Consider the following 21,090-nt stretch of genomic DNA (forward strand, 5'->3'; position numbering starts at 1 on the left):
GGGGCGCACGGACGGCCCGGGGGCAGCGAGCGCGGGGAGCGCGGGGAAGCGCGGAGGGCCGGGGGCGCGAGGGGGCGCGGGGGGGTGCGGAGGGGGTGCGGGGCGCTGGGTCCCGGCCGGAGCCCGGGGGGCGCTGGGGGTCCCGGGGAGGCGCGAGGGGTGCGCGGGGCGCGGGTTCCGGCCGGAGCGCGAAGTGGGGCGTGGGGCGCGGCGGGGGGCGCGGGGTACCGGCTGGAGCGCGCGGAGGTGCGGGGGGGACGCGGGTCCCGGCCGGAGCGCGGCCCACCCGACGCGCGGGCCCCCGGGGCGGGGGGCGAGGCCGACGCCGCGCTCCCCGCCGCGCGCCCCCTCTCCCCGCCCCGCGCGCCCCCTCTCCCCGCCCCGCGCGCAGTCCCTCCCTCCGTCCCGCCTCCTGCCCCGCTCCCTCCCTCCCTCCCTCCCTCCCTCCCTCCCTCCCTCCCTCCCTCCCTCCCCTCGGCGGCTGCGGCGCTGCGCTCCCGGCGCACTCGGCGCGCGGCGGGGACCGGGAGGCGGAGGCGGAGGCGGGGCGGCCCTGGGTCCGAGTGCGGAGCGGAGCCGGGCCCGGGGACCGAAGTTGGCCCGCGGCTCCGGGAGGCGGCCCGGGCGGCTCCCCGCCCCTGCGCGCGCCCTCGCCCGGGACCCGCCGGCCGCCCGGGGGGACGGCAGCCTCCGCCGGGCCAACTCCGCCGCGGAGCCGCCGTGACGGGAACTTGAGGTGGGAACTTTGCGCGCGGCAGCCTCGCCGGCGGCCCCCGGCGCCCGCACACTCGGCGGGGCTCGGGGCGGGGGCTGCCCGGGGCGGGGAGGCGGGGGCGACCGGGGCGACCGGGGCGGGGGGCGGCGGCGGGGGGCGCGCTCGCCACCGCCACGGCGCGGGTCCGGCTCCGGCTGACCCCGGCGGGCCCCGGGGCGAAGGGCCGGCCGTGCCTCGCCGCGGGGCCGGGGCGGGGGGCGCATCCTGGCCGCCGCGGCGGCTTCTGGATGCCGGGAGGAGGGAGAGGTGGGGGGAGGTGGAACAGGGGCCCCGGCTCTGGCTTGTTCGCGCCGCCTTGGGCAGGGACGGAGCATCTCCACCGGCGGGCTTTACTAAGTCAGTCATTTACTCAGCTTTTATGGAGCGCCCAGTGTGTGCCCGGCGCTGGGGACTCCGAGACCGCTGTGGTCACCGGAGGCTCTAGCATCTCATAGGAAAAGTGGGGGGTCGCCTCCTCAGCCTCAGGGACTCCATACACCCCCCCCCCCAGGGGCTCTGCCTGGATGGACGGGAATCTTTGGGTAAGGCAGGAAAGGAGAGAAGTTCGTGCATTCATGAATTGGACAAAGATGGGTTGAGTGAGCACCTACTAGGCGCAGGTCACCATGCCAGGTGCTGGACATGCATTATTTCATTCAACAAACAGTTCCTGAGCTGGGACATGAGGGACTCTGAAGGAGAGGGATGGGGTGGGATGGAAGCATCCTGCAGCTTGGAGCGAAGTAGGGATTAAGCCCCAGCCCTTGCCTAGAGGAGGCCCAGCCTGCGGGGGTGGCTGACTGCCGCAGCCCCCATGTCTATAGGGAGAAGCAGAAGGCCCTTCCTTGGTTCCTGTAATGCAGTCATTCTCAAAGAGAGCGGGAAAACTGAAATAGGTTCTTGAATAGGAAGAAAATGTCCTCAAAAAGCTCCTTAGGGGAGGCTGATCATGGCGGGAGGGAAGAGGGGTGGCGCGGTGTTGGGAAATACTGGCCTAACGTTCCGGATGAATGCAGGCTCGACCGATAACGGTTTATTAAAGTTGTCTGTTCAGCAGGCATTTTCTTAAGCACGTAAAGGGTGCCCGGCACCAAAGTCACCCAGAGGATGAGAGGACACAGACTTCCTTCACTGATACCTTGAGATAAGTGCTGGGGTGGGGGGCGGCCAGGAGGAAGCAGGAACTGCTCTGATTCACTGGGGGGGGGGGGGGCTCCTGCCTGTATGAATCTGAAGAGGTTTATGCACTAGGGTGATACCCACACACATGACTGCAGTCAGAGTCACTCCCGAGGAACGAGTCTCCAAGGGAAGGTCGGCATGCTGGAGACCCAACGCCAGTGCTGGGGCCAGGGCACGCTGTCTTTCTTGAGTGGATTTCTTGGGTTCTCCCAGACCTGAGCTTGACCCTGGTGTCCTCTGTCTTGGACCCCTGCAGAGGCCCCTGTGGAGTGGGGAATGAGGGAAAGGTGTGTTTGAGAGACAGGGTACGATGGCCTCTGGGGATGGCCCTTATGAGTCACTCCCTAACGCTGCCCATTCCAGTGGAAAGATGTCTGTTGTGGGACATGCCCCAAACCCATGGGGGGCGGAAACAAGGCAGCCTTGATCCCCGTCCCAAAGTTTGGGAACCCAGGCCGGGGGCACCCTGGAGCCTAGCCAGGACAGATCTGGGAGCCCGGCTCCATTCCCACTACCACTTTGAATTCTCTGCATCAGACACACAGCTGGGCCCCAGTGAGAGGCTCAATTGATGCCCCCAGGGAGCATGAGAGCAGAGAAATGTGTTCTGGATGCAGGGCTAAGACACTCAAACTAAGGAATTAATCCCCTGGACCCCTAAAAAGTGTGTTGACTGGGCTTTCTCCACCTCCCCTTTCTGAATACATGATAAAGAGTCAGCATTTCCGGTTGCCAAAGACACAGGGGTCTGGGAATCTACTCCCGGGTGATTTATTAAACCCAGAAAATGTAGTCCCTGGGTGGAAAATGGTGGCTGGAAAAGCCACTCTAAATAGAATGAATAAGAACAGAGAGGCAGGAAAGTCTAGCCTGCAAGCACTCAATCACCCTTGGCCATTTTTATTATGTAGCAGACAGTATGTGGTTAATAAAATCAGAACACAAAGTAGCATGCCACACACCGGATCTGAGCGTTTTGCCTCAGACTTGTCCCTGCTCTGTGGTGACTGTGCCTCACACCTGCGTGTCCCCAGGCAGGCATGTACAACCAGGCTCTCCCTCGTTCCTCAGTGGCCCGCCACAGCCACCAGGTGCTGCAGCCTTAACACTTATTAAGGAGAAAGAATGGAGGGACTGTGTATGCAGCTGTCCCCTTCCTGCTGCCCAACGTCCCGGCTACCGCCCCCCCCCCTCCCCGCCACCAGCCTCTTCCTCTGCCTATGCCTGTGCTCCCAGTTTTCAGGCTGCAAGGAGGCAAATAGAAAAGGACTTTTGGCTCCCCTACCCCACCCCAAAACACATCCTGGTAGAAGGCAAATGTGCATTTGGTGTTATTTTGCCACAAGCAGGATAAGGAGGCTCCAGAGGCCCCTTGGTCTTTTCCATGGTGGGAGAGGTGGACTCTGGCACGCTTACCTTGGGGAAGCAGGTAGAGATGGAGGGAAGAGCCCAGCTCCCAGCAAATACTTCACTATCACCAGTGTCTTGGGCCCAGCTCCCAAGCTGTGGGACTGAGATCCATCCGGTGTGGTTGCGTGGTGATGAGGACGGACAGCAGGTAACTAAGAAAGACAGACTCTCCATGTGGGTGCCGCATCTCGAGGTGGTCCAGCAGGCTGGGACCTGGGCCAGCCTACTGGCAGGATCCATTTTGATTAACATTTTAATTGGGAATTAATGCAGCATGACCCGCCTCTGAGTCACCCCAGCCAGGAGCCCTAACCCTGACAGATGAAGCCCCTGGCAGGGGAAGGGCAGCGTGGAGAGATCTCAGGGGAGGGACTAGCCCAGGTTGAGAATCATGATGTGAGAGGAAAAAAAACAAAGCCCAAGTTGCCCAGGAGAGAAATGCTCTTCCTTTAGAAAGTTGCATTTGAGGTTGTGTTAGTTCCCTCCTGCCACATATTACCACCAATTTAGTGGCTTAAAGCAACACGAATTTAGTATCTTACAGATTGGGGGATCAGAAGTCGAAAATGGGTCTCATTGACCTAAAACCAAGGGGTTTGCAGGGCTGTGTTCCTCGTGGCGGGGAGTGGGGGGGGGGTTGGGAATCCCACTTCCCTGCCCTGGATTTCCAGCTTCTAGAACCTGCCCACACCCTTGGCTCCTGGCCCCACATCACTCCGACCTCTGCTTTCACCATCCCATCTGCCTCTCTGGCTCTGACCCTCCTGCCTCCTCTTTAAGGATCGCTTATAATTCGATGTGGCCCCACCTGGATAATACAGGCTCATCTCTCCGCCTCAATTAAATCTCATCAATTTAATTAATCACACCAGCAAAATCTCTTTTGCCACGTAAGGGCCCATATCCTCAGGGTCTGGGGATTAGGACATAGCCCTCTTTTGGGGGACCATTACGCTGCCTACTTTAGGGGCATGCCTCATCGGTTTATGTTACAGATGGGGAAACTGAGGCCCACCAGAGTGAGTGATGTCGTGCCAGGTGAGAGGAGAGTCAGCACTGAAGCCTCCCTTCTGGAAAATGTTTTCGGCTTCACATTCCTCCTCTGAGAAAGGAAATGTTAAGGGAGGTGCCAAGCTTGCTTCACAAAAGCCATTCTAGCAAACGCAGAGCCCTAACATGTGCAGACACAGCTCCGAGCACCTACAAGGAAGTATGATAATGACCCAGGTTTATAGCTGAGAATGCTCAGGCACAGAGAGGTGAGGTTATTTTCGTCAAGGTGCACAGCTAGAAGTGGTGACACAGGCATCCCGGCCCAGAGGCCACACCGTCACCTCTGGCTGGTACCTATTCCCGGCACAGGAGGGCTCTTCCTTCAGAGGCCAAAATGGCAACTCAGAATTTGACACCACCAGGAGTTTTGTTGACTCCTTCCCCTGCTCTTATGCAAATATACAATAGGAACAAATGTGTTTCCCCCAGCCGTGGGCAACTGCCTGCTTCTCGCCATCACAGAAGACTTTCCAAAAGTGTGTCTATAGAGAGATGGGAGATCCAGTCCCTGGCTTGCTACAGGTAGTTCCCCCTGGGAACCAGTAATCCAGGGAGACAGTCAAAGAGGTCAATACCAATACCAAGGTCAAAGAGGTTTGCCTTGGAGTCCTACAGACGTAGATTGATTGTGGCCTCAACGCTCATATCCCCAGAGTCCTGAGTTTTTATTGTCAAAGCCTCAGTTTCATCATCTATGAAATGAGGGTGTTAGTGGTAGCAGCCTGGCACAGCGCCTAGCACTTTGTGTGCAATCAAGGGTGGCCATGGCTGTTGTCATTAGAGCACCGTGCGCGTCCAGCCCTCTCTTTGCCTCCCCCTCCGACTCAGAAGAGGAGCCGAGAACTCCGTCCCAGTGGAGGGGCTCAGGACTGGAAGGACAGAGTCAGGAGAGAGCGGTGGTTTGGTAAAAATACCAGGAGGTATTGTAGCAGTTAGGATCAGTGCATCACAGTTTATGGAACCCCGTTCATGACCTTGATGGGAGGTGAGCGTTCTGGCGACACTGCTAATTCCTGCAGCAAACCTCCATTCACTGGGTCATCACAGCAGCCCTCTGCATGAGCATGCTTCTCCCTCCTTTATAGGGAGAAAAGAGGCGTAGAGAGGGCAGGTGACTCGGTGGGTGCAGATGACCATCTCAGGCCAGAGGGTCATGAGCAGAAGCAGCTGTGGTGGCCGGGCAAAGCCTGACTTTGTCCCACCCCGCTATCCCCTCCTACCCTGCACCCCCGTGTCTAGCACCTCCATTTGCAGCAGACACTGACCACAGAGCGGCCTCTGCCTCAGAACTCCTTTCAGGGTCAGTGACCATTTCTCTTTGGAAATGAGTACTCAGCCCTCCGTCAGAGCTTGGGCACCTCATCATTCTCCCAGGAGGAAGGAAAAGAAGCTGCATGGGAAGTTTCAGCAAATCTGGGGGCTCCCAAAGGGGAATTGGACCAAGGCAGCCTCAGTGCAGAGGTTTTTCCCTCGAAGCAGAAGGGTTTCGACTTCTCCAGGGAAGTTCCCCAAGATTGGGACCCACAGAGCTTTCCAGAACCCCCAAAGAGATGGAGGAGTGGGTCAGGAGGCTCCCCACCAATATCCAGAGCTTCTTGCAGCCCCCAGCCCCTGGGGTATGGACTCCAGGTATTCAAGGCACCCTCTCTTTTTATCCCTTTTGAACTTGAGCGTACATGAGAATCTGTGAGGGAGCCTGTCAAAAATGCCAATTCTTGTCCCCCCCCCCCCCCCCGCCTCCTTCAGGGATTCTGACCAAGAAGATCTGGGGATGGTCCTAAGAATCTGTCTCCACTGAGCACTCAGTGCAATTCAGAACCTGGTGGCTTGGTTGGTTTTGTGTTCTTCATTTTCCTTTACCTGGATTAAATCCCAGAGCTGTGTTAACCACGCTCTTCACTTCATGCCACTATCCATCACTGGCCTGTGCCAGCCTGCCTTACCCCTTGTTCCCACATTCCACACCACCCTCCTGCTTATCCCCTTCCCCTGTCCTGCCAGGCACCCTCCCTGTAGTTGATATAGATTCTTCCATGTGCTTGAGTCTTTGTCAAATATGTAACGTGTGTGTGTGTGTGTGTGTGTTCATTTACATAAATAGCATAGTGCTATAAACTTCTGTTTCTTTTCCACTCGGCATCATGCTTTTAAGATCTAAATGTGTTGCTAAACCTACATCTAGTTCAATGCTTCTAATTCCTGTGCAGTGTATAGGAGTCCACCATCTGTGTCTACCACGACTCACTTGGCCCGCCCCCCAGCCCCAGGATGGACACCAGGGGACCGCAGGCAACGCAGGGCACGCATTCTTATACCTGGTTCCTCCCTTGGGTCTGATTCCCCAGAAGCAGACCCTGAGTCAAGAATCTGAGTATAGATAATATCCTACTGTGTGCCACAACCCCTGTGGACCCTGGGAAATACACCCAGGACTGGGATTCCCGGGTCAGACAGCAGCAACACCCTTCACTTCCCTCAGCACCCCTGATGGCTTTTCCTGAGGCTCTTCCAGACTGTACTTCCTCCAGCAGGGAGCTCTGGGGGTCCGACAAATGCTGCGTTCAAATCCCACTGGATCGGGTCAAGAGAGGAGTCACCCTTGGCTGGTGGAGAGAAAGATAAAAAACCACCCTCATAGCTAACAGTACAGCAGGTGTCTGTTGAGGGTTCACTGTGTGTCAGGCATTGGGCCAAGCATATCACCCATGTCATCTGCCTTAGTCTTCACCATAACTTGGGGAGGTAGGAGCTATTCATGCCCCCATTTTACAGACGAGGATAGTCTCAGAGGTACGGTGCGACTTGCCCAGAGTCAGCGTAACTGGCCTTGAACACAGGTCTCCTGGTTCCAGAGCCCATGGGCTCTTCTGCTTCCCCAGACTGGCCTGGGGGAGCTGTTCCCAAGCTGGAATAGGACCTGCTTTTTGTCAACATCCCTGTGTTACTCTCTCCTATTGCTGCTGTAACTGAGTACCCCAAACTGACTGGCTGAAAACAATACAAACTTCTTACCTCACATTTTGGAAGACAGAAGTCTCAAATGGGCCTTACAGGGAGGACTAAGATCAAGGGGTCAGCAGGCTGCATTCCTTTCTGGAGAGCCCAGGGGAGAGTCAGGTCTTGTCTTTTTCCAGCTTCTAGAGGCTGCTGCTGTCATCAGCCTGTCGCCCCTTTGACCTTCAAAGCCAGCGGTGGCCAGCCGAGTCTTCCTCACGCCGTATTGCACCCCTCTTTCCTGCCTCTTTCTTCCATCTCTTAAGGACCCTTGGGATGGCTTGGGCCCCTGGAGAATCCAGGATCGTCTTCCCATCTCACAGGCAGCTGATTAACAACCTTAATTCCTCCTCTTATGTAGTCTAACTTATTCACAGGTTCCAGGGATTAGGATTAGGGCATGTGGGTGGGAGCACAGCACTCTGCCTAAACATCTCCCCCAGTGGCGTCCACCTGCCTTAACCAGGCCTGGTGTGGAGTATGGCTTCTATGGGAGAAGTGGGTGCTGGGTGCTGGGCACGGGGAGCAAGCACCTTGGCCTCTGGGCTCTGCTCTTTCTCTGCTAGCCTGGCCCTCCTGCCCTCTACAGCCTAGCGCGGTCAGATAGCTGATACTATCTGGTTGGTTTTGTGCTCTTCATTTTCCTTTAATGAAACTCACCCACCCCCAACACACACACAATCATCAGGACAGCTTTGGTGTGGTCTGACTCCATCCATCCATCCATCCATCCATGCAAGCCACCCTCATCCCTACTGTCTCTCCCTGCTTTGCCCATCTGCCCTCCTGTCCATCATCCTACAGGCAGCAAATGCTGCCCGCTATGCAAGGCTCATCATAATGCCACCTAGTGTCGCCTCAGTGAATGGCACTACTGGAATCCATTCTCTTTCCCCCTTACCACACTCCCCTCCCCAATCAAGTCCTGGCAGCAGTTCCTTCAAAGTCTATCTGGAACACAGCCAGTTCTCCAGTCTCCTCCACTGGTCCAAGCTTTAGTTGACTCTTTTGAGAATGACTGCAGAGAATTCCAGCCTGGTGTGCCCGGCCTGCCTGTAATCTACTCCTGAGGACCCCCCTCCTCCATCCCATGGAGAATGAACCCCAGCCCCCTGTCATGGCTTGCTAGACTCTGTTCCATCTGGTGTCTGCTGACTCCCACACTCAGCTTCTCCCACCTTCCCCTCATTCCCTGCACCCCACCACTTGGCCTTCTTTGGCTTGACCACCCAAGCCCACCCCCAGGTCAAGGAGCAAGCTCTTCCCATTCCCTCAGCGCTAGACACCCTCCTCCAGGGCCTTATAGGGTGGATTCCTTCCCACCCAACCTCAGCCCCGAGGCTCCCTCCTCCTAGAAGCCCTCCTAGACCCTTCCAGCTCATGTTGCCATCATTTTCTTGCTCTCTTTCCTGAAATGATCTATGTACTTACTTAGAGACCACCTTCACCATTGGAATGTCCACTCCTTGAGGACAAGGGCTGGGTCTGTCATGGTCTCTGTCATGCCCATAGACCTGGCACAGGCCCAACGTGTGGAAAATGTTGAATGCCAGCCCAGGACTCCTCATCGTCCTCATCATCCTCAGTATCACAGCCCCCTTCTTGAATAGCTTTCCCTTCCTAAGCATCCATAGACCCTCAGAGACAAAATCACTAAAATCCATCATGCTTTGGACGGACAGACCTAACGCTGTAGAGAAATCTTAAAAGACCAAACTTCTCATGAGGGTATCAGGCTGGGTAGAAAGTGGCATTGCTTTCCAGAAGCAGGATTTGGGGGCCTGTTTGGTTTATGAACTTCACTGGAGACTAGAGTCTAGCATGCAGAGCCATCTCCCTACAGACCCATCAGGCTGGGTATCCCCAAGACCAAAGGCCCAGGAGAAGTGTGCCCATTCCTCCTCATTTAGCAAATCCCAGCATCTAGCCTTCCATGTACAAGCAGCTTGCATGAAGCAAGGTTTTTTTCCTTCTCCATGCCAAACAGTGTGCTGAGACAGGATAACTTTCCACATAGGATGCTGAAGCTTTAACTCACAACTGACATGGGTCATGAGAGAAAGAAATGAGGGATTGCTAATTGGGGGAGCTTTGTGCCAGAGGGAGAGCTGGGAGCTTGAAAGAAGACATTCTGTAAGAGGTGATTACAGCCAAGGGGGTTTCACAAGGGCTCTTTAGGACCTGCAGGACAAGAGGAAGGTTCCTTTTCCTCTGTCGTCATTCTTGCCAAACAGAATGTCACTTTTCCTCTTGTCTTCTGTGACAAAGATGAAACAGGGGAGCTGAAAAGCGGTACCACTAACGTGAAGTGCCTGAAAGGGATTATTCTCACTCCTCCAAGGGAGTCTGGCAGGCTGCGCCTGAGGAGATGGGTTCCAATTTTAGGTGAAGTTCAGAAACGTTCTCAACACTCTAAAATCTAATCATTTTCATTTCAAACACAGGTGTACCTAGTTTTCCAGAACCCAATCTCTGAACCTGTAGCTCTCCCCAAAGATAAATGAGTGGAGCAACGATTTGCTTTCTGTAAAAGAATTTCTGGTAGGAAGGATTCTCTTTCAAATGGAACCTCCCCTGGCTCCTGTTGAACACTTTCGTGTCCACAAAGGTGTGTATGTGCGTGCGTGTGTGCGTGTATGTGCGTTTCCCCTGAGCGTGTGTGTAACACAGATCGACGCTCAGGTATTGGAAATGGGTTTCCATCAGAATTGGTAGACCGCTGGTACCACTTTCTTCCATGGGGGACTGGGCTGGAGGGAGGGCTGGTGATTTTATAAAGCAGAGTATTAGACTCTTACTTCTTTCCTATGGATCAGCCTAATTCTGGACAGCTCTACTGCTATAATCTGGGGCTCTCAAACTCAAATGCCTACGGGAAGCCAGGAAGGAAACATACATGTGAAAGAGAATGGGTACAAGGAAGGTCCCAGGGAACAGGGGGACTGTGGTAGATTGTAACATGTACGCCCTGCCTACAGCGGGCAGTCATTTCTCAGCTGGAATTCAGGCCAAATGTTGCCAAATAGTCTTTTTTTTTTTTTTTTTTTTAAGATTTCTTCATTCATGAGAGACATAGAGGGAGAAGCAGGCTCCCTCTGGGGAGCCCAATGTGGGTCTTGATCCCAGAATGCCAAGATCGTGACCTGAGCCAAAGGCAGGTGCTCAACCACTGAGCCCCCCAGGCGCCCCAATAGTCTGACTTTTCAAGAGAAACCAAGAATATAAATTTTTACACAAAATTCTTCAATTTTCAATATCTTCTCCAAGCCAGGCATATTACGTGTGAACCAAATTCAGCCCATGAGCTATGAATGAATAAGCAGTGTCATTCTAGTAGCACACACCTTTAGTTAGCTGTGAGCACTGGGAAGGGAGGAGCCTGTGTAAGTGGACACTTTGACCTCAGGTTCTCAGAAGTGCCTTCCTCGTGTTGGCCTCATTCCGCAACTACTTCTTTGAGCTCTTACGCTGCTGGACACAGAGATGCAGAGCTGCGTAAAGCCCAGTTCTTGCCCCACAGAGCGAGCAGCCTTATAAAGGAGCCAGGCTTGCACACAGAGTAAGGATAATGCTGCAGGCACAGGGGTGAGAGGACTCACCCCTGGGAGTGAACCAAGGAAGAACCAAGGAGAGGCTTCCTGGAGAAGTGGACGTGCCTGTCCAGCTCACCCCTATAACCTCAAAGTATCACTGTTGTGATACTTAGGCATTTCTTTGGACATTGCCTCTTACTTATGGCCATTGATAATGGGCTTTCCACTTATGGAAGCAATACAAGGTGTCTCTTTAAGGTAAACACAAATAGTAATAATGGACAGCAATGATTGAGTACCTACTGTGTGCCAGGCATTGTGTTACTAAGTGTTCTTAGGCACGGGATTCATTGAATCTTCTCTAATCCTATGAAGTAGGTCAAATGGTTTTACCCACTCTCCAGATGAGGAAATTGAAACAGATCAAGGCTGAGTAGCGTGCCCAGGCCGTGAGGCTCCAGAGTCTGTGCTTGTCCCCACAAGTGCTTGGAAGTCAAGGTTCAGGGTGCCCACGTGGTTGGCTTCTGGTGAGGACTCTTCCTGGCTTGTAGGTGTCTGTCTTCTCGCTGTGTCCTCACCTGGTGGAGAGAGAGGGAGCTCTGGTGTCTCTTCCTCTTCGCACAAGGGTCCTGATGGCTTGGGCTAACCGTAATCACCCCCCACCCCAGGCTCTGCCCCCTAATACTGGCCCACAGGGGTCAGGGCTTCCACAGAGAATCTGGGGGCAGGAGCAGAGGTGGGGGTGACACAGTTCGGTCCCTAACAGCGAGTGTCTGCAGAATCAGCACTGTCGGCCGAGACTCCGGCGTCACTGAGGGTCTGTCCTCCCTTCTCCACCCCAGGCCCAAGGGCGATGTGAAGGCCCAACATGACCCTCCTACCGGGAGACAACTCTGACTACGACTACAGCGCCCTGAGCTGTGCCTCGGACGCCTCCTTCCACCCGGCCTTCTTCCCGCAGGGCCAGTCCCTCAAGGGCGTCTTCTACCGCCGGGCGCAGCGGCTGCGGCCCCGGCCCCCCGACGCACCCCGCCAGGCCGGCCAGCCCGAGGATCGGCGGCGCCAGATCATCATCAACGTGGGCGGCATCAAGTACTCGCTGCCCTGGACCACGCTCGAGGAGTTCCCGCTGACGCGCCTGGGCCAGCTCAAGGCCTGCACCAACTTCGACGACATCCTCAACGTGTGCGATGACTACGACGTGACCTGCAACGAGTTCTTCTTCGACCGCCACCCGGGCGCCTTCGGCACCATCCTGACCTTCCTGCGGGCCGGCAAGCTGCGGCTGCTGCGGGAGATGTGCGCCCTGTCCTTCCAGGAGGAGCTGCTGTACTGGGGCATCGCCGAGGACCGCCTGGACGGCTGCTGCAAGCGCCGCTACCTGCAGAAGATCGAGGAGTTCGCCGACGTGGTGGAGCGGGACGACGACGACGACGAGCCGCTGTCCAGCGAGGACCCGGGCAGCGAGGGCCCGGCCGAGGGCGAGGGTCACCTGGGCCGCTGCATGCGGAGACTGCGCGACATGGTGGAGAGGCCGCACTCGGGGCTGCCCGGCAAGGTGTTCGCCTGCCTCTCGGTGCTCTTCGTCACCGTCACGGCCATCAACCTGTCCATCAGCACCCTGCCCAGCCTGCGGGAGGAGGAGGAGCAGGTAAGAGCCACAGCTGCACGCATGGGGAGGCTCACTGCAGTGAGGGAGGGTCTCTAAGCTCAGGAAACAGAGCAGTCTGCAACCCCCTCCCCAAAATCCACATCCTTCACACAAGCGTGGTCACCTCCACCAGGAGGCCTTCCCTGACTGCGCTGGCCGAGCAGCATCTCCAGTCCCTTTCTGACAGCCTGTTTACATGTGTTGTCCACCTCCACGTTCAGAAACGAGTTCCGTGCCTGTCCTCATCTGCCCGTGCCCCCAGGGTCTAGGACAGTGTCTGCATGGACAAGGCACTTGGCCACTCTGTGGAAGGAACGAATGAGCGAGTACATGAATGATGCGATTTATGGTGTGCCTGCCCTGAGCTAAACACATGTCATCAACCTTTATTTCACCCACATGAGCCCTATCTCAACCTCCCTAATTCCCTCGTTTAAAACCCAGAACCATTTTGTAGGTCCGGCATCTAATTTTTATCGATAGTTATGCGTGCGTGCACTTGTGCTCCGATAGGGAGCATCTCTGTGTTAAACAAGAGAATGCGTGTAGCGTTTGCTCCGTGGCCTGACCGAGGTGTGTGCCCGGTTCTCAGGGGCAGCACGCGGCACGCAGTTAGCAGCAGCCAGTTCTGTCTACAGCTTAGCATTCTCGGTGACTCTTCCAGCAACCCTGTACATGAGGCGTTCTCATACCCAGCTGACAGACGAGAACAGTGAGGCGGGGCAGCTTGCCCAGACCCAGGTCTGACTGAGTCTGAATTCTACATTCTTGTCCCACCTGGCAGCCCAGGACTTCATGTAACCCCACAGAAGTGCGTGACTGGCCCACACTGTGCTCCCTAAAAATTCTACTCGGTTATCAGCATTTCAAAGTGAAGTGTTTTGCATTTAAAAATTCAAACTCTCAGCTTCTCAAAATATATACAGTCCCAGCCCCCTGGCCTGCAGTCCACACAGCAGCTGTGGGTGGCAGCTGAGTCTATGCAAAGTGCGCGTTCCCCCGTCCAGCTTCCTAATGTATGAGATCTCTGGGTTTTTTAATGGGGACCCTCTCCCCCATAGTGGGGAGCAGGGTGGGGAGGTTTCTAGAAGCATGAAAGCATACCAAAACATTTAGGCAAGTACAGATTGTACAGGCAATGGAGAAATAGGTTTGGCTGTGTGAACTCAACACAAACATCGTGCCGGCCAGCATTTATTGAGCACTGGCTGTGTACCCCGCACGTGCTAAGTGCTTCACATGAAGTGTCTGATGGAAAATCGGAACTACTCACGACACAAGGGTTTTTCTGCATAAGGGAGGAGGTAGCGATGGCTTTTGCATTTATAATACATGGGGCGGGGATGTTTCTGGCACTTTTTAATACACTGAATTTTTAAAGCAAATATTAAAAAAATGACACTCAACCAGTAAAATTAATTTTTGATCAGCAGAAGAGGGAGTGATGACAAGGGCAGGGCTAGAGCCCAGTGGCCTGAATTTGAATGCCAGTGCATCCACTCTGGCTGCGCATCTGTAGATCAGTTGCTTAACCTTGCTGTGCCTCAGTTTCCTCACGCATCCAAGGGGGCTGTGCACAGGCTCAACTTCATTGTGTTGAAAGGATTCAGTGAGTGAGTCCAAGGGAAGTGATTGGAATAGTGCCGGGCGCTTGAGCATGCGGGAAGCGCTAACTATAAGGATTACACACACCTGCCAAAGAGAGAGAGAGAGAAAGAATGCTCACCATTTGAGAACTGTCTGGAAGTACCTGCACATGGTATAAATTTTTTCTTGGCTCCAACATATGCAATCCTGATTTTATCAGGAAAATACTCATAAAGCAACTGTTTTATTCAACTTCTGACATTTACTTTTTTTTTTTTAATAATACCTGGACTTTTTCTTGATTCAGTGAAAATGCGGTTCTTTGACTTCATTCTGGAGGCCAGTGGGGTTCCCTGTTTCACTTGCTCCTTGAGCACACATTTGAGCACCTACTGTATTCAGGCATCACCAGGCATGCAGGGGGGCCAGAATGAGAATGCCAGCTACAAGGACTTCAGGTCTGGTGGAGGAGGGAAAGTGACACCCCTGTGACCATAAGTGTGAGACATAAGCCAACGGGGCTGTTAGGAAAGGCCCATCAACTGTGCTGGGGATACTTGGAGGAGGCACACTCCAGGAAGGCTTCCTAGAGGAGAGGGCTTCCTATCCCAGAGGTCTGAGACCTCAGAACCCCACCAAGTACTAGTTCATTTGTCTCCAGTCTCTAACATATTCCTAGAGAGAGAGCTGCTAGTACAGGACTCCTAGAGCCCAGCTGTGCCCAGGAATGACAGATGCCCCGGGCTAAAACCATGTGTGCCTTCCCACTCTGTCACAGGCCCCTTTGAGGTTGAGGCCCTAAGTCACTGGGGACAGTCTACTGTCCACTTCCGTTGCAGACCAGAAACAAGCTGGCAGCCTGCATGCCAAATGCAGTACACAGATGTGTTAGAGTGGTCCACAGAGTGTTTGCTTTGTATTGAATTATCACAACATTTAAAACCCAGGAGATTTCATGCAAAACTCCACATTTCCAGCCTCCAGCCTGAATTGTCCTGGCACGGCAATCAGGAGCCACTTAGCAGGACAGCTGTGCTCTCTGACCGGCCTCCACCCCGCCTGGCCCAGCTTCCTCGGGTTCCCTGTGCCCACCTGGCCTTGAGTTGGCACCCTCATTTAACACCAGTCCCACGGGCTTCCATCCACCCCAGTGACAGACATGAATTTGTCACTTGTCAGGTGCTGGGCTGTTCCAGGTACTGGGGTCCTGAGAGTGGATGATGCACAAGCTACCCCTCCCTGTGGGGCCATGATCTGCTGGGCAGGGGAGGGGGAGGGTGGATACAGATAATCAACATGACCAATAAGTAACTTATAAATCATTTTAAGAGATGATGAGTCCTCTGAACAAATAAAGCAGGAAAGGAAGAATCAGGATAGAGGACAGAGGGAGGGGGGACATTGAACTGAGGGGGTCATGAGCCAGAGGAGGGGAGGGCAGAGCCATGTGGGTGTTGAAGAGGACTCCTGCAGGGGGAGCAGAAAGTCAAGGCCTGACTTGGGGGCACGGGGGTGCGGGGAGGAGCCTGGGGTGTAGGCTGGAGCACAGGAACAAGGCAGGCAGGGGACTGGGAAGTGGGAGAGGCAGCAGCCAGGCCCTGTGCACCCCCGGAGCTATCTCTCTGAGCCGTGGAGGGTGCTGACCAGAGCACACAAGGGACCTGATTCACGCTCTCAGATCCCTCTGGCTGTGTGTGCAAAATGAACTGTAGGGACCAGGGATTCCAGGAAGGAAGTGGCTGCAACTGTCCAGGCAAGAGATGATGGTGGCTGGACCAAGGTGAGGGCAGCGGACACATGAGAAGTGGTTAGATTTCTGGAATCATTTTAAATGAAGAACCGATGGGATTTCCTGAGGACTGTATGAGAGGTGTCAGAATGAGGCCTAGTCTCCCATCCTGAGCAACTGGAAAGGTAGGATTGCTAAGAAGGGAAAGCACTGGTGGGCGGGTGTGCAGGAGAAATCAAGAGCCCGAAAAGGCTAATTGTTTCCACCCCAGAAAAAGAAATGATAATTACCTGGCATGACATGATAAAGGTGTTAGCTTAAGGCTATGGTGGTAATCCTATTGCAATATGTAGATGAATCAAATCAACATGTTGTACACCCAAAACTGACACAATATTGTATGTCAGTTATATCTCAATAAAAAGAATTTTAAAAAGGAATCAGCAGTCCAGTTTGGGATGTGAGACGCCCCTCAGACACCCTGGGGGAGCAGTCCAGGAGGCAGCCCCTTCTGGGGTCTGGAATCCAGGGCCAAGGTCTGGGCTGGGGAGGAAGATGAAGAGTGGTCGTTGTAGGTGCTTCAAGCCCTAGGCCTGGCCAGGGTCCCCGGGGAAGTGAGCTTAGCCGGGGACCGGGTGGGACCAGGGCCAAGCCCGCGGCCTTGCAGGTGGGACCACTGACGTCTCCCCTGACCTCCTTCCCCCCCACCCCCCCGCCTCGCAGGGCCAGTGCTCACAGATGTGCCACAACGTCTTCATTGTGGAGTCGGTGTGCGTGGGCTGGTTCTCCCTCGAGTTCCTCCTGCGGCTCATCCAGGCGCCCAGCAAGTTCGCCTTCCTGCGGAGCCCGCTGACGCTGATCGACATGGTGGCCATCCTGCCCTACTACATCACCCTGCTGGTGGACGGCGCGGCCGCGGGCCGCCGCAAGTCGGGCGCGGGCAACAGCTACCTGGACAAGGTGGGGCTGGTGCTGCGGGTCCTGCGGGCGCTGCGCATCCTGTACGTCATGCGGCTGGCCCGCCACTCACTGGGGCTGCAGACGCTGGGGCTCACGGCCCGTCGCTGCACCCGCGAGTTCGGGCTCCTGCTGCTCTTCCTCTGCGTGGCCATCGCCCTCTTTGCCCCCCTCCTCTACGTCATCGAGAACGAGATGGCCGATAGCCCCGAGTTCACCAGCATCCCCGCCTGCTACTGGTGGGCCGTCATCACCATGACAACTGTGGGCTATGGAGACATGGTCCCCAGGAGCACGCCGGGCCAGGTGGTGGCACTCAGCAGCATCCTCAGTGGCATCCTGCTCATGGCCTTCCCGGTGACCTCCATCTTCCACACCTTCTCCCGCTCCTACCTGGAGCTCAAGCAGGAGCAGGAGAGGGTGATGTTCCGCAGGGCCCAGTTCCTCATCAAGACCAAGTCACAGCTGAGCACCATGTCCCACGACAGTGACATCTTGTTTGGAAGTGCCTCCTCGGACACCAGAGACAACAACTGAACCCAGAGGACGTGCCCCGCTGCCGCCGCCGCCGCCACCACCACCACCGCCACCGCCAGGACACCCCCAGCCCTGCCTGCCCTCCGCGGCTTGAAGCCATCGCCGTCACTACAAGAAGCCTTCAAAGGCACGTGCTGCTCTGAGCGCGGCCCTGGCGCAGGACCCGCGCCAACCACACCCCGAGAAGGAAGGCTGGGACATCCACAGAGGGGTCCCTACCCTCCGCCCCCACAAGTGGGGCAGAAGCCGGTCAAGAGCCCAGCACACACCTATGACAGTCCCCCCCTGCCCCCCCAGCTCCCACATCTGTTTCCCCCCAACAAGGAGATGGCTTTGTCCTTTCCACCATGTAAATAACATGCCCGGCAAAGACTTGCATTATGGGTCCGCCCGGAGGGAAAAAAGACAAATTCCAGCAGCAGCGTGTCTGTGTTTAGCGTGGACCGTGTGCAGTTAAAGCAAAGCGATGAAAAAGGGAGAAGATGCCTTCCGTGGGGCTCTGAAGAGAGGACGCTGCTCTCCAGCAAAGCCAGCCATCGCGGGTACCGGGAGGCCGGGGCCTGTTTCCTTGGCTCGTTCAGGCCTGGCCGGGCCCGGCAGGGTTTGGGGAACAGGGAGAGAACAGATACCTTTGGGGAAATTGCCAGTAAATACTGCATTCTCTCCTGTTTTTCTTTGATTCCTCCTACCTCCTGGCCTCGCTTCCTCCCCTTTCCTTCTCCTCCATCCTCTGTTCTCCTGTTTTGTACCTTCAGGTTCTCAAACCTTTCCCCCAAGGCACCCCAGTGGTTAAGTGGACACGGAGGGGCCCGTCGGCATCGCCGACTATGGAAGTGAAATCGTTTCATTTTATCTTTTAAAAATACTGTGGACTTTCTTCTCTACTCCACGTGTATTGTAACAGTCTAACCAAAAAAAAAAAAGTGATTTAATCACTTACCTGAATCTAAATCTAAATCCAGAGTGGGATTGATGCTTTGGGAAGGTGGGCCGTGGTCCCCCGGGGAGTCTGAGAAGCACTGTCTGGAGCCTGCCGAGGCCTCCCTGTGCCCTCCAGAGGCCTGCAGAGCACCCACCCGGCTGGGTACTGCTCCCGATGTCACATAGCGCGGGTGAAGCCCCCGGCCAGCCAACAGACTGACCTAGTTCGAGGGCATCAGAGCCCCTCAGTGCTTCATCCCCCGGGGACAGCCACAGCCTGGCTTCACCCTCACAGGTACGACAACATTGCTGTCTTCATCCCAAACCCGCTGCTGCCCTGGCCGCGGCCGCTCCCCTGGGCTGACCGCAGGAAGCACGCTCTGACACAGATCTGACCACCTCACTGTCCTCCCTGAGTCCATTGGGGGCCATCCCCTACATTGAGAATAAAACCCTAATGCCCTGAGTGACTCAAGGGCCCTGTCCTCCCTCCAGCCTCCATCCCGCACCTCTCTCTGCTTTGCTCACTGCACCTGGCCACGGGGCCCTCCAGCCCGTTCCCATCTCAGGCCTGTGGATCCCTCTGCCTGGAATGCCCTTCCCGAAGAACCCTGCATGGCTGCCCCTTCCCTCACCTCCCTGACCACCTCTCTAAAGAAGGCACACCAGCACCTCCACCTAACTCCCTCCTACCCTGCTTGATCTTGACCGGCCTGTCCACCTGCCACGTTGTCCCATGTCTTCCCTGCCACTCGATTACTGTCTCTCTCCTGCCCAAGGAGACCAACACTCCTCTCGCGCTGTGAGTCCCTACTGAGTAATGAAGCTCGCTGCTGACTCCCAGCACCTAGCACAGGGCCTGGCACCTGGTAGGTGCTCCCGAAACGTCTGTGGAGTGAATGAATGAAGGGAAACGGGAAAGACGGCCAGAAAGTAGAAACGCCTTTGAGCATGTCATGTCTCTATCTTGGGGGGGGTGGGGAGGCATGGCCATCTCGGCATGGGGTACACACAGTGAGGCAGAGTGGAAATATCACTTGAGTCACGAGGACCTTGTGAAAGCCTCCCCTGACACCTGCTTCCCATGACTCACACCTGAAAAGTAAGTTTTCCGACTAATTATCTCTACTTTCCCCAGCCTGGTGGGTGTCACAGCCAATCAGGCATTGCTGTCATGGTAATAATACCCTAGATTTATGGAATGACCTTTAATTCTGCTCCCCCCCCCCAGAGGCTGTGAGAGACAGGAGATCACTGAAGATGCTAAATAGACAGGAACGTGACACAGAGAGGTATGCAATGGAGCCGTTTAAAACTCAATGGAGTGGATAGCAAATACCATGTGGGGTGGAGAAGCCCCAAATGGGACAGCACCTGGTGGGGGAGGACAGACTCTAGGGTCATAGAGGAAGAGCTGGGGTCTCGCACAGATTCTGATCTGCACTGGTGGCCGAGATAAAGGCCCAGAGTTAGGCACCTCTCCAGACCTCCCCTGAGGGACAGAGGGGCTCCAGACACTGACCTGCACATACAGAGGGAGCTTAGGGTCTTTGGCCCTAATAAGACTTAGGAGGCCTTGGAACTTCTAACCAGCTGCTTCTAGAGTAGAAGTGACCAACTTTACGATGGTGGCTCTTCTACTTTTTTTTTCTGGCAATGTGCAATCTGATGCAGAAAGCCCAACTATAAATCACACTGAAAGATAATGCTTCTCATTGAAGCGTGGAGGCAAATTCACGCTTCCTAGTGGGGCTAGTGGGGCTTCCCTTTTGACCGTGCTACAGGCAACTGGCCCCGTATAGCTGGGAGACGGTATGCGAAAGTCACTGTCCTAGGAGAAACAGGAAAGCAAGCCTTGCCCAATTTGTTTTCTTTCTTAGGTCACATGGTTACCCTCCATCTCCAGCTTAACTCAGAGCTCCTGTAAGACTCACAGCGGGGGTTTGGGAAAGCACATTTAACATACAGATTCTCAGGCCCCACCTCTGAGCAGGTTCAGGACTTCTCGCCTTGAACACAAAATTTAGAAGCCAAGAAAGACTCAGTAATCAAAATCAACCATATTTTAATGCAGTGTTTTGTTTTGTTTTGTTTAATCAAAATTAGGGACATCTGGGTGACTCAGTGGTTGAACGTCTGCCTTCAGCCCAGGGCATGATCCTGGAGTCCCAGGATCTAGTCCCGCATCGGGCTCCGTGCAGGAAGCCTGCTTCTCCCTCTGCCTGTGTCTCTGCCTCTGTATGTGTGTGTGTGTGTGTGTGTGTGTGTGTCTCATGAATAAATAAATAAACTCTTTATAAAAAAATAAAAATAAATAAAAATTAGGGATGCCTGGCTGCCTCAGTTGGTGAAACATGCAACTCTTGATCTTGGGGTTGTAGGTTTGAACTCCACGCTGGCTGTAGAGATTACTTAAAAAAATGAAATATTTAAGAAAGAAAAAAATCAAAATTAAGACCCTAAATCCAGAATGAACAAAATATCAGAATTTTAAGTAAAGACAGGATCTGCCTTTTCACTTAGAGACTTGGCCCCACTTGCCCCGTCACCCACCCCTCTGTTCTGATCCTGCCCCACCCCCTGGCATATCCTGCAAACCAGCTCCAATTAGCCAAGGGTCAGCCTCCCAAGAAGTGCAGGTGGGAGCCTTTAGCACCTGGCACCCACAGCTGCTGGGGCCTGAGCACCCATCCCACCGAGGGGGCTGAGAGCAGGCATGAAGACCATGTCCCACCGCAGAGCAGGGCCCACACAGCAGGCTGTGTGAACTGAAGGCGATCAC

General features: G+C 55.0%; 1 protein-coding gene across 1 annotated transcript; it reads left to right on the plus strand.

The window, feature by feature from the left end:
* Positions 1-518: 518 nt before the first annotated feature.
* On the plus strand, positions 519-20,569 carry KCNG1 (potassium voltage-gated channel modifier subfamily G member 1). The gene is made up of 3 exons (XM_055307853.1): positions 519-736; positions 11,769-12,577; positions 16,617-20,569. Exons 2-3 carry the CDS (start codon positions 11,795-11,797, stop codon positions 17,385-17,387), a joined length of 1,554 nt encoding a protein of 517 aa, XP_055163828.1. The 5' UTR covers positions 519-736; positions 11,769-11,794; the 3' UTR covers positions 17,388-20,569.
* The last annotated feature ends 521 nt before the right edge of the window (positions 20,570-21,090 follow it).

This window comes from Nyctereutes procyonoides, unplaced genomic scaffold (genome assembly GCF_905146905.1).
Source record: "Nyctereutes procyonoides isolate TBG_1078 unplaced genomic scaffold, NYPRO_anot_genome, whole genome shotgun sequence".
Taxonomy (NCBI): domain Eukaryota; kingdom Metazoa; phylum Chordata; class Mammalia; order Carnivora; family Canidae; genus Nyctereutes; species Nyctereutes procyonoides.

What these genes read in the sequence shown, in the direction of transcription:
- KCNG1 (XM_055307853.1), top strand. Translation starts at nt 11,795, where the DNA reads ATGACCCTCCTACCGGGAGACAACTCTGACTACGACTACAGCGCCCTG. An exon ending in TGCGGGAGGAGGAGGAGCAG is followed by an intron (nt 12,578 to 16,616) that starts GTAAGAGCCACA and finishes CCCGCCTCGCAG; the next exon opens with GGCCAGTGCTCACAGATGTG.